This window comes from Euprymna scolopes, chromosome 22 (genome assembly GCF_053919585.1).
Source record: "Euprymna scolopes isolate OS-2025 chromosome 22, ASM5391958v1, whole genome shotgun sequence".
Lineage (NCBI taxonomy): Eukaryota > Metazoa > Mollusca > Cephalopoda > Sepiida > Sepiolidae > Euprymna > Euprymna scolopes.
The window spans coordinates 39,665,780-39,680,303 of NC_136503.1; the positions used below are offsets into that span (position 1 = coordinate 39,665,780).

The following is a 14,524-nucleotide window of genomic DNA, read 5'->3' on the forward strand; positions in this document are numbered from 1 at the left end:
AAAAAGTTTATTCAATATGCTAATATTTTTTTACTTTTTAATATTTAAAAACACAGTTGGGTTAGATACAATCACTGTTGCAAAATATGAAAAACAGACTTGTAGTTTTCTAGTTTAGTTAAGTTGAACAAACTAGACGTTTTATTTATATATATATATATAGATATATATATTAGTGGGAGGACGATTAATCGAAATCGAAATCGAAAAAATCAGAGCTTTTTGAGATATCAGAATCGGTATTGAAATAAAAACATTGGAGCCTATTTTCCAATGCTAAAAGAGATTTCTTAAATTATCATTTTTTATTTGATTTTGGTTTAAGAAGCATCTTCCACTGCTGATAGTAATAATAAAATAATGAATATTTATTGATTAAACTTCCAGTAAGAGTAAAATCTCTACTTACCCCCCCCCCCACCTCACAAGTGTGTTTTTACGTTTGAGAAAATATAGGAACATTTAAGATGTGTTTTTGTGGTAATCGGGAAAAAATAACATTTTATAGTTAAATATTTAGAGATTTATAAGAACTCGGAATCGGGAATTGTATCAAAATCGGGAAAAAATACTGGAATCATCCCATCACTAATATATATATATATATATATATATATATATATATATATATATATATATATGAAAATGTTGATGGTAAATCTGTGAATGATCTAGGAGACTGCGACTGGGTGTTGGCATGAAAAATGGTTATAGTCAGCTGTCTTCCCTAATTTTCTGCAAGGCTGCTATAATAACCGATGCAGAAGCAAAATAGTTCCTTCCATATTATCTCTTTTCTATAGCTAAATTTTTTAAAGATTTAAAAACAATCAGAATTGGTAATTGTATCAGAATCAAAATAATATATGAATCCTCCCATCACGAATATATATATATATATATATATATATATATATATATATATATATATATATATATATATATCGCGGTTAATCATCTGAAGAAGGTCAGAGTTGGCCGAAACGTGGTGAAACAGAAACAATAACAACTATGAAATTGAGGATAACAGTCTGCAAAAGACGCAAATTTTATTCATATTGCTATTTACATCTTGAAAATTAAATTCTTAGCAAATATACTAATATTTATTCTGCGCTGAGCAACTTTCAGTCTGAAATAGTCTGGAAAATTAAAGAAGTAAAAAAAAAAAACAATTTCTTACCCATCAGCCCATAGATATCTAAAATCTCTTCCAGAAGGTATTTTTGCTGAGAAAAATTAAGTTTTGGTCTCGTCTCAATAAATCCAGATTTGTTCTTCACAAAATTCAGCTGCAAAAAACAAAACAAAAAAAAAGTAAATAAATAAAAAATAAAGATGAATAAATAAATGGAATTGAAAGAAAGCAAGCACCAGAAAGAACATATTTGATAACTGTGAGTATATATATATATATATATATATATATATATATATATATATATATATATATATATATAATATAAAGCTGAACGTCTGTGTGTGTGCGTGTGTGTCTGGTCACGAATAGGCTCCTATATGGTTGACTATTTTAAAAAACTGATTACATATAATGACAGAAGATGTATCAAGACACAGGAATGGGTATGTTTGATCTGGTAGAACAGTGGTTCATAAAAATTGTGGGGTCTGCATTCGCACCTGGCCCCCAAAGTATGGCAATAAAAAATGAAAAAAAAAAAAAAAACGTTTACAAGTGTTTTTAATATAGATGTATATAAGAATACTTTGATAAGTATGTTTCAACTTAAATAGGGATGGTATAATAAAATTGTGGGGTCTGCATTCGTATCTGTACTCCATGGAAATATGGCACAAACTTTAACAAAGACTTTTCATATCTATTTGCGTAAGTATACTTTGATAATTATGTTTCAGTTTGAAGAAATATGGTATAATAAAATTATTGGGTGTTCATTCGCGCCTGACCTCCATAGAATGTAAATATGTTACAAAGTTTAACAAGGTTTTTTAAAGGGGGTGAGGATCCATAATAATACCTTAACTTTAATCTTAATTCATGTTAGCTTTTATCTATTTTTTTGAGTTGAATCATATTGTGTCGAATAAATTCACATTCTTATTAAAGTGAAAGCCCAAAAAAAAAAGTCGGAACTTTAGACAATTCTTGACACAAATTTTGCATAACTCTATTTTTTTCCTTTTCCACTTGCACGTGGCACTCTTTCGAAAATAGATAAATAATAAAAAATAAGAACGTTACTTGTTATCGTGTCAAAAGAAGGAAAAAATCCTGTTCACGTGATTACATGTCTTTTTAAAAACATTTACATAACCTTTTTATTTTTATTTATATATCTGTTTAAGATTTTTTTGTCAGTATACTAGAAGGAATTCAGTTGATTACAACCCTTTCCGCGTGTTCTTTACATTACAATAGTACAACCCTGAATCTGACGGCGCAATACTACACCGTTCAATACTGTAAAACTGAAACGAAGCTGTTCTGCTTGAAAAGGGTGCCATTTTCTTCTTATTCATAATTATATCGATTCTTTGCTTTAAAAAACTAAAGTAATTATGTGTGTACTTTTTTAATACCCCATTTTGCTGTTTCGGATTATTTTACTAAAGTAAGTAAAGCTTCATTATTTTTCAAAACTGTTTTTGTTTCTTTGTTTTTCAATATTTCGTCGATATTATTTAGTAAGAGTGTTTAGCAGAAAAGCCAACAAACAACTACCCCCAAAAAAATAAATATACAAGAAATAAATGTTACCATAGTCAATAAAAGTTCAGTTCATGTTTTTTTTTGTTTTGAAATAGTTTTTAATGCTCTTTACTTGAAATAATTTCAGTGAACTGAAATTAAAACAAAATTTGAGGCGATAACTACTTAAATGAATTTTTATATAAACTACACATGCCATAATCGAATATTCCTCAAGCACAAAATAATGGAAAACATTAAAATATGTTTATAAATATTCCTTACGTTGATGGAACTCTCTTAAATTGCTAACACAGAATGCTCAGGTGCCCCTCCTTCAAATTGAAAACGGGGCTCTCCATTTCAAAGTCGCTGCCATTTTGATTTTTTTTTAAACCGGTTCGTGAATTAAAAAAAAATTTCTTTTTTACAAACTACTTAAAAATACAAACCAATGAACTTTTCTACCATAAAAGTAACTTTTATTGACTATGGTAACATTTATTTCTTGTATATTTATATTATTACTAGCAAAAGTACCTGTCGTTGACTGGGTTCAAAAACAGCCTACAGAAAATGAACTCTGATTTATGAAAGTATGGTAGGTTATGAAAAGGAAGGGTTGTAAAGAGATAGCTTCGAATTTGGGGGTATCAAAAGCAAAGCAAAATATGATGAAAGTAAAAAATAAAATAGATAAACCTCATAATTTATTATACCATACCTGTTCACACTGAAACACTTATCACAATATTCTGTGGATCTATATTAAAAAACTTTGTTAAACTTTGTGACATATTTCCATTCTATGGAGGTCAGGCACGAACGAACACCCAATAATTTTATTATACCATGTTTCTTCAAACTGAAACATAATTATCAAAGTATACTTACGCAGATAGATAGTAAAAGTCTTTATTAAAGTTTGTGCCTATTTCCATTCTATGGAGGCCAGGCGCGAACGCAGACACCACAATTTTATCATACCATCACTATTTAAGTTAAAACATACTTATCAAAGTATTCTTATGTACATCTATATCAAAAACACTTGTAAACGTTTTTTTTATTTTTTATTTCCATACTTTGTGGACCAGGCACGAACCCAGACCCCACAATTTTAACGAACCACTGTTCTGCCAGATCAAACATACCCATTCCTGTGTCTTGATACATCTTCTATCATTATATGTAATCAGTTTTTTAAAATAGTCAACCATATAGGAGCCTATTCGTGACCAGACACACACACACACACACACATACATTCAGCTTTATATTATAGATATATATAACATTTTCTCTTTGTAAGGAAACATCATTTTGTTGGTCACTCTTGGCTACGAATGGAAACAAAGTTGATATAAAAAAATATATTTTCGCGAAAATGTTCTTTACTTTTAACGAACCACTGTTCTGCCAGATCAAACATACCCATTCCTGTGTCTTGATACATCTTCTATCATTATATGTAATCAGTTTTTTAAAATAGTCAACCATATAGGAGCCTATTCGTGACCAGACACACACACACACACATTCAGCTTTATATTATAGATATATATAACATTTTCTCTTTGTAAGGAAACATCATTTTGTTGGTCACTCTTGGCTACGCATGGAAACAAAGTTGATATAAAAAATATATTTTTGCGAAAATTTTCTTTACTTTCATCATATTTTGCTTAGGGTAAAATTTTTGAATATCAAAACCTATCTCTTTACAACCCCCTCCTTTTCATAACCTATTATACTTTAATCAATCACAGTCCATTTTCTGTAGGCTATTTTTCAACCCAGTCAACGACAGGTACTTCTGCTAGTATATATATATATATATATATATATATATGTATAAGATACTGTGTGTGTGTGTGTGTGTGTGTGTGTGCACGCGAGAAAGAGAGAGTTCCTTATGGACTTCAAAATGTCTGGGTCGATTTTTTTAAATTTCACATAAATGTACTTTAGTACTTTATGTGCCTGGGAGTGTTCTTATGTAGGTCTTGTATCAAAATACATCTGATAAATATTGAAATTGACAAAATCTCAGTAAAGCGGTAATATATATATATATATATATATATATATATATATATATATATATATATATATATGTTCCTTTTGTGTTACTTTTTTTTTTTTTTTTTAGCTAAATCTGTGTTGTAGTTTGTAGGCTGTCAAATATCCATTCCAAATTTTCTTTAATTCCATTTTCATTATTAATAAATTCCACGTCTTTCGTTTTTTTATTTATGGGAAATCAGGTTTGTTTTTTACATTTTCATAGTATTTCGTGAAAAATAGTAATAAAATATGCTATATTTCATCAAAAATAGTAATAAAATATGCTATATTTTATGAAAAATAGTAATAAAATATGCTATAATTCATGCAAAAAAAATTCAAAGTTTCTTATTTGTAAAAAGATATTATTTTCAACCAAAAAAACATTGCTTTGATCTTTCAATCTTTAAAACAACATTATTTGTCTATTTTCTCATTCTCTCTTTAGCAGATGTCCTTCCCTTCCTATTTGTTTGTATTTCCTTCCATTTCAACTTTAACTATGGTGCCTGAGCCCATAATCCATTTGATTTCTTAAAAAAAAAATAGTCAACGTTTTTCTTGGAAAATTGAAGGCCTATTTATTTTTTCAGTTTAAATATAAACAATTTTGTTTTTAATTCCTTTTCCATCTCTTAAAAGGAAAATCCGGGCAACGATGTATGAGAACAACTTTTAATTAAAAAAAAAAAAAAAAAAGAAATAGCTACTTATTAAAATGTTTAACAAGAAAATTGCAGATACATTAAATTTTTAAAGAATTAAAAAAAACAAAACAATTCAGATGATTAAAAAGATTTTTTATTGAAATACATATACATAAAAAAAAATTTCTGTTTCATTTAGATGTTTACTATAAGCATATGTCGAGGCAGCAGGAAAAAAAAAAACATTGTGACGGTATGTGCAATAAATATGAGTCAAGATTATATAAAAGGTTGTACATCCTCCAAGATAAAGCAATTCTTTTGTTATTGTAGCTATTCAATTTCATTTTCTCGTTGCATGGAAAAGTCTCTTTGTGCTGTTATACAACCAACATCTGATGTGGCAAAGACATGCTAAATGGAGATATGGTGGGGGGGACAGTGATTTGCACAAAATCTAGCCAAGATTCGCATATTTAATTCAAATATATTACATCCAACCAGAACAATTATTTCGATTATTCAGACTGCTGCTCTCATCTTGAGTGTTATTTTCACATTGTTTTGGTCAATGTAACTTCTGACCTTCTCTGAAATCTGCACAGAATTTCAAACGGAACCTTTATTTAATTCACGGTGGTATCATGCACTCGTTCTATCATTAATGACTAGGGCTATGACAAGAGCATATTCTTTTCATTATTTTGACTCTCGAGTATATATCAGTTAATATTTTATATGTTTTTATATAGAGTGATGTGGTTCTCGATTGATTAACCGTGTCGGATATATACTCAAGAGTCAAAACAATGATTGTCATAGCCCTAGTAATGACTGGGTAAAAGTCCCAAGTAGTTTGAAATTGTATTTTTTAGTGTCGCCCTGAGGATTGAACCTTCAACCTCTAGAAGAGTGTAACTTACAATTGAATTTTACCAAATACCTTAACCACTGCACCACGGGTTGTCGCAGACAGTGGATAAGGTACTTGGTAAAATTCACTTGTAAAGTTACACTGTTCTGGATGTTGTAAGGTTCAATCCTCCGTGCAGGTGATACTGAAAAATATAATTGCAAATTACTTAATATTTCTACCAAGTCATGACTGACACAATGAGAGCATAGGTTAAATAAAAAGTTCTGTTCGAAATTTTGTGCAGATTCCCAAGTTCAACAAGATATAGCTGAAGAGAGTTGGAGGTTACATCGAACGAAATGTGAAAATAATACTCAAGATGAAAACAGTAGTCCGAATAATCAAAATATGAATTATCAATCCTCATCTCAAAAATTCAGATTCATCCAACATAACATTTAATTATTTTCTTTCTAAAACAAAAGAACTAGTCATAATGAAGAAAGGCTTGTAGTCACTGAGAGTCAGCTTCCAAACATACTTGTCAGTTAATGAAAAATATTTCAATTGGCTTGATCATAAAACTACTGACATGTTTATTACGCTCTAATCTAAGAATCAGTATACCGTGTATTTTGGCATATAAGGCGACCGTCAGATAAGACAAGGTACAACATTGGAGCAAATTTTAATAAATTTATCATAAAGCGCTTGTATAAGACAACTGCTAAATCACAAAACCATGTTTGTTTAGCCTAGGCTAGAGATTGCAACACCCGGTATCTTATGAAATATTGGCTTTTAAAGATGAGTTTTTAACGTTAAGGTCGTCATATACACCAAAATATACGGTAGTATCACTTTTTGGAAAAAACAACACAGACTGCGTTCCTCACACAAAGTAGTCAGTAAGTAAATTAGCACATTTTTTTTAAATAAAAGGAATTACTACTTATGAAGGTCAGATGCCATTTGAGGATAAAGGTTTCGATATTCTTGCCTCTCTACAAGGGCAGAGTTAGACACAAGATTGGTTTTTAATGTGGGGAAAACCCAGCTCCCCAAAAAGGAGCATTCCAGATAGGAACCAAAATAAAAATTGTCTCAGTCATGAAGGATTTCTCCTCCACTGACCGAGGGTAGAAAAGGTGAAGTGTAGTATCAGAACAGATGCTACACTTTGTTCCTGTCCAAAAGGCCAAAGACATTAGAAGAGTCAATGAAATGGAATGATTGTTACAAGTCCGAATAATTGTGTGGACGGTTCTAGATAGGAATCTGTTGAAGAAAACCAAGTTATAATTTGCGAGGAAATTTTACTTGCCACTGGCCACACTGAGGAAGAAAGGAAAGTTTTTCTTTGCTGTAGTAGCAAGACAGTTGTTTAATTTTCTTTCAGTGAACCACCTATTACTAAGAATTTTATTTTTATCTGCTAGAAAACATTAGTATTGTCACTGTAAGGTTGTTAGTATACGAAAATTTTACCCCTCGATACAAAACAACTTACATGTATATAAAAATATGATACTAATTATTACTTTTCACGTATACATTGTCAGCCATTTGATGCTTTCTAAAGTTTATCATATCCAATTTCACTGCATATCCACAGTAACGGCAAAAACCGTCGAGAACAATGTTCAGTGCGTAGTGGAATGGGGCTGTAAATGGTTGGTAACATGTCATGCTACTAAGACTAATCTTCTTTCCTTTAACAATTACAAAAAACACTTTCTGAACCAACGACTGCCATGACAAATAATACCCTTCCTGAGAGTTCATATTTCAAACTCCTTAGCCCAACATTCACAGGCAACATGAATTGGAACAAACACATTTAAGACATTGCCAAGGCTGCCGCAAAGAAGGTAGGCTCCTTGTACTGTGCTAGAAAATTACTCACGCCAGAGAGAATCCTGTATCTTTACAAAGCCACCATTCACCCATGCATGGAGGTTTGTTGCCACATCTGGGCTGGTGCATCTACCACTAGTCTTTCACTCTTAGAGAGGGTCCAAAAAAGAGTCTCAAATAATAATAAGCCCTGCACTGTCAGCCAAACTCCAACCTTGGTCTCATCACAGCAATGTTCCTGTTTTACAAGTACTTTAATGGAATGTGCTCTGATGAACTCACAGTACCTGACCCCCCTGGACATACATACCCCTGAGTAACCTGGCAATCAGCAAAATCCCACCCCTTCACTATTGAGGTCCCTAGATGTCAGAAAGCCTCATACTCTAATAGTTTCTTCCTTCGGGCTGTTGGATTTTGAAATTCTCCTCTCGGTTTCCTGCTTTCCTAACTGTTTAAACTTGCAGAAATTTAAATGTAATGTGAACAAATATTTCGCTGTTCAAATCACCACAGTCCCCTGTTTTATGTTAAATAGTAGCCCCTTACATTCCAAATATGCCTTGTTTGGGATTGAAAAAGAGTAAAAACAAAAAAAAAATAAATAAACAAAGATCAAATGGTTGGATGGATAACCAGAAAGTGCAAACAAGAAGAAAATAGAAAATTTCTCAGATTGACAAGACACACCTGACAAAGCTCAGATGAAACATTGTGAGAATAACATCCAAGAAAAGAACAGAAGTCGGAATAATATCAATCCTCATCTAAAAAAAATTATGAAACAAAATTCAGTTTATTATTAATTTTCTTGTTTTCTTACTGAGTCACCAGTTATCAAGATCAAAAGCTGCTCAAGGATACGGGGGTTAATGAAACAAGAATGATTGTCAGTGGAAAGATGAGAAGCACTATACTATGAGAAGCACTATACTATGAGAGTACAAATATTGGCTAATCGTATGAACTACATTTGATTACATCTGAGGCAGTTTTTGACAAGAATTTGTCGACATTGGTTATGAACACAACCAAGTTCCAATCAGCAGAGAAGCAGTCCTGCAATGATGTGTTCCACAGTTGGGAAATCCTTGCAAAAAGGCTTTGTCTGTGAAAATTGTACAAGTAAGTCACCACTTATCAAGGTCTGAGGGCCACTCAAGGATAAGGGTTAATGAGTGTATAGTGGTCACCCGAACAACAGCGTAGTAATCGTTAGTAATTGAAATTGGGTATAATTTGATTTTTTAAGGCAATGGCTCAACAAGAACTTGTTTACATTGGACTTGAACACAACCATATTGTAGTCAATCAGAAAGTAAGCCAACGGAACAGAATTCCACAGGTGGTTAATTCTAAGAAAGAAACTTTGTTCATGGAATCTGTGTTTAGATTTAGTCAGATAGAGAGTTGTGGAAATTATTGATAGTGGTTGTAGTTAGACGAGTGTTTTTAATGAAAGTTTGGCAAGGACCATAGATTGAAGCTCAGATGAGCATCTGCCATGAAAATAATGATAGAGCAGAGATATGCTTGCAACGTCTCTTCTGTGGGAAAGAGGTTGCAGGGAGGAGAAAAGGATATCATCTACTAAGGTTTCAAAGCCGGTTTTGAATTCTGTCAAGGTAGAATAGGGTGCTCCGAGCAGCTCTTGCTCAGATGTGATAATGGTACTTTATCCTAGGACATACTTGGAGGTAGAGGATTGCATCGGCAGTGAGATATCTGCCGGAGCAGTAAAATGATCCAACAATTTTTCTGGCAATCTTTGCAACGGTGGTAGAAAACAAGTTCTTGCTGTAAATCTTATACCAAGAGGAACTAAAATTTGGAGCTCAGTCGAGCATATGCCATGAAAATAAGGATATAGTAAAGAGGGAGTGTCAAATATTAAATAATATGCAAAAATTAATGTATTTTACAATTTTTTAAAAAAATATAATTTTCAACTGCGCCTAGCATTTAAAAGAAAAACAAACCAATAGAGTTGCGTGCATCACAGATGTAAGAATAGTTTGTTACTGCTGCTTCATTTTATCTAAACAACTGTTAATTAACAAAAAGCAAACAAATGATTTCAGTGTTGAGCCTATAAATAATGTATATTATATTATTTTAAATAATGAAGTATTATTAGTTTAAACAATTGTAATTCAATTTGATTTCGATGCTATCAAGATGACATGAAGATTGGGCACACTATGTACGAAAGCACTTTCTTATATGCAATATCATCGCACTGTCGGATTAATTATATGTATTGCATCCGGGCAGAAATGTCCCTGTGGCGGTAACCAGTTGATCATTTTCATCATATTCAGCTTAACATCCGTTTTACATGCTGCCAGCCATTGGACAGCTTTAAAAAAATTGACTTTGAAACTAGGTCTGCCTAAAAAGTATCCGACCTTAGGCCAGAAAAATATATTTCACATACCTGACAGGGTTTGGATACTAATCCCTTTTAAAGTAGGCCCCTTGTGCTTGCACGCACTTAGCTCAATGATCCTTGCACTGCCGGAAACACTTCTGGAAGTCTTCTTTTAGAATGATCTTCATCTACCACCATAGTGTTCCACATTATCTTTTCTCTACTCACAAAACAGGATCATGTCTGGAGAGTAAGGAGGGTGGTGAACGACTGGAATTCCATGTTTGGCCAAGAAATGTTGGATCAATTGGGATGAGTGTGTGAGGACGTTGTTATGATGCGGTTACCAATTTTTCGCTGTCCACATATCTGATCTTTTGCGCTGAAATGCATCACGGAGATGCTGGAGAACATCTTGATAGTACCCATTTGCCACTGTTTACCCTTCTGGTGCATATCCGTGATGCACATTTCCACAGATATCAACGAAGACAGTCAGCATCACCTCAGTTTTGCTTCTTTAATTTATTCCTTGTCTTTTGTGGCCCTGTCGGTGGGGCATTAGAATACACCGACTGCCCCCCTGCAGAGGGTAAAAGTCTCTCAATGGGGGTCCTGGATATGACCTTAAACTATATCCAGTGGTGAGGCCCCAGCTTGTGGGCTTTGGGGAGTGTGGAACCACCCTTTAATTACCATTGCTCCCAGGTCCACTCTGACCCGGAGTGGTAGTACCTGTTAGGGTTCCAACTATGGGTTAAATAGAAACCGACTGGAAAACAACAAATATATTCTATTAAAAATTTTTTCTTCAAAATATTTGGATTCGGCATTAAATAACCCGAAAAGGGTTGATATGCCATAAAACAAAAAAAAACAACCAACAATCCTTGTCTTTTGTCACTTTCTTCCATGTAGCAGCTGGTTACTTTTGATACATTTAAAATAAAGCTTCTCTCCTTTCACTGCCAAAGCTCAAATCCTCATTTTACCCCAGCTAAAATGGATGGCACCTCTCCTTGAGAAAACTCCCTGTTTTAATAAGCTTCTGAGACTGACCTTCATTCCAGATCGGAAATGGAAAACTCAAATTAGATCTGTTGCTAAGATCTCTGGAAAAATGGCTTGATTATTCTATCAATCTAGAAAGCATCTCACTTCTGAGGAATTCTCTACCCATATAAGAGCATGATATAGCCTAAGATGGAATATTGTTGCCACATTTAAAGAGGTGCCACTCAGAGCAACTCTCTTCTGCCTTGATATAGTACAAAATCGATTTTCAAATCTATTGCGAAATGTTTTCTTCTCTTCCCTGCAGCCTCTTTCTCACAGAAGAGATGTTTCTAGTCTGTTATTATTTTCATGGCAGGTGTCTGACCGCACTTCAATCTCTGGTTCTCCTAAGTAAAACATTTACCATATGAACTCGGCTAGCTTCAAGCACTGTAAATAATTTTCCTATTTTCCTCTGTATACCTTAAACTAAACATAACTTCCATGAATATAGTGTCTTTCTAAGAACTGTCCATCTGTGGAATACAATATCATGGAGCTACTTCCCAGCTGACTACATCATGGTAGTTTTCAATTGCCATATTAACAAATTCTTGAGGAGTCATTCTATTAAGTAATCGAATTCAACCATGGTTTGCAATCCTCATGATTTATCTAACACAAACCATCAACCATTGCCCTCGAGTGGCTTTGAGGCCTTGGTAAGTGGTAACTAATAGTAAAAATAAGCAAAACGCACACACACACACACACACACACACACACAAAATACTTTATTTGACTATCCATGCAAATGAACTTAGTATGATCAATGTAATTCACAGATGCAAGCATTCAAACAAACATGTCTGAATTGCTTTAATGTTTCAAGCGTTTAATTTTATAAGTTAAATTATGCAGCTCATGATCACAAACGATTTGTGAGAATAAAAAGAAGTCGGATCCAGATGCTACTGATCCTCAGATGGATGAATGATTTCACAATAATAACAAAGACTGCACATAGGAGTGACATCTGAAGCCCGAAGTATCAGGTGGTTTCATCCCCCAACATTTACTAACCCTTTGTTTTTTCCACTATCACAACAGCTGTTATCGGAGGATATTATCTTAATACACGTGAAAAATAGAACATTACCAAATGCGATCATAGACCAGTGGTTATAGTGACAGCGTCGTCGTCTTAAGTTTGCACGTTTGCGCCAACATATCGGACATTTTTTTAATTTTTTATTTTAAAGTTTAAATATTCAAATAAGGTTATTTACGCCATTTTTTGTTTGTTTATTCTTTATTTTCTCTTTTTTTTATTTTTCCATCACGTTCGCTGTTTTTTGTTTTTTTTGTTTTTGCTTTTCCGATTTTTTAAAAGAAAATAGTCTATTATATAAAGGGCAAAATGGGTGTGTGCATGTCCACAAAAGGTTTTTGGGTGGGGGTTCTTGCGTTGGTTAGATTACGGGAGAAGTTTTCCTATGCCATTTTTTTTCGTTCGCTTATTCTTGATTTTCCATCACATTCGCTGTTTTGTTTTTCTTTTTGTTCTTCCGCTTTTTTTTAAACTGGGTTATTTCTGCCATTTTTTTCATTCGCTTATTATTTTATTATTGTTTTGATTTAACCCACCCCCACACCTCCCCACACCCTAGCAACACCGAGTACCTCGCTAGTCTATTATATAAAGGGCAAAATGGGTGTGTGCATGTCCACAAAAGGTTTTTGGGTGGGGGTTCTTGCGTTGGTTAGATTACGGGAGAAGTTTTCCTATACTTCCTAGATCATAATATCTCACATTCGCAAACGGACATGGTTTCTTTCCTTTTTTTTTCATCGTTTTCAAAAATGTTTGTCTTTTTCGTATAAATAAAGTGAAACTAACTGAACGCAGATACTACCCGACCGGGTAGTATCTGTTCTGTAATAGGTCCTTGGTCAATGTAGGGGAAACCTTTCATACTAAGACAATTACTATTTATATATATATATTGCCAGAGTGCCCCCGTTTTGAGGGAGCTGCTTTTCCTGCACATTAAAAACAACCTTCGTGGGAGGTTTAAAAGCAACGCCATTTCTGCAAGTCATTTTTTGTTTGACGACATTAAATTTGAACGCTTTACACTTCCGATCACATTGAGTAGCCGTAAGACATCAGATTTTCTTTCTATTCCATCTTCGCATCACGGGTTTGAGCCTGTCTGCTTGCTACCACTTTTTTTTTTTTGCTCAACACACACCTCCAAACACCTTGGCAACGTCTATATATATAAAGGGCAACATGTGTATGTGTGTGTTTGTATGTCTCGCAAAAACTTTTGACAGATGTGTTGGAACATAAAAAAAATTGACCACAAATATCGAAAAATTGGTCAAAAGATTCATTCTTTGACCGTCAACTGGGTCGTTTTTTCCAAGGAGGGGGTCACTTTTTTCATCAACATTTTTGCAAATCATTCAAACCTTGCATGAACGACGTTGCATAAAAAAGGTTAATGTCTGTGATCTCACAATCGCAATGGGCGCATCGATAAGACCGTTTGCTTTTTTTCACCCCCTTTTCCTCTTGCGCGTTATGAGTTCGAGCCTGTCTAATACTCTTAATTTTTTTTTGGGGGGGGGGAGCTCGCACGGGTACTCGCTGCTATTTAGAGTTGTTTTAATCATTTTATTTTTTTTGCTCAACCAACCCCCTTATACACACCTCGACACGCCCGGGCAACGCCAGGCACCCAGGCTAGTCTAAGGTAAAATAACAACGAAAAGAAATGCAGTATTGCATATTTTTTCTCTTCTCAAGAAAAGTATAAGGTGCCTTCAATAAGTTTCCAGATTTTTTTCGCATGGGCACTTTTATTGATAGTATACACATGAAACTCTAGTCCCCTTCGAAATAATCTCGTATTTTTTTTTTTTTTTATATATACGCATTACCACTTATCAAGGCCCAGAGGCCACTCGAGGATAAGGGTTAAAGTGTGTACAGTAGTCAATTGGACAATATAGTAATTGATAGTAATGGAAATTTGGTAAATTTGTTGACT

The 14,524-nt window shown here is 33.6% G+C and overlaps 1 protein-coding gene across 1 annotated transcript in view; it reads right to left on the reverse strand.

Moving 5' to 3' along the window:
- The window catches only part of LOC145243997 (uncharacterized), a 59,007-nt gene that overhangs the window by 26,987 nt on the left and 17,496 nt on the right, over positions 1-14,524 (reverse strand). The window contains exon 3 of the mRNA XM_080107144.1: positions 1,184-1,292. Within this exon, the coding sequence (XP_079963270.1) occupies positions 1,184-1,292 (109 nt within the window). The remainder of the gene's footprint in view (positions 1-1,183; positions 1,293-14,524) is intronic.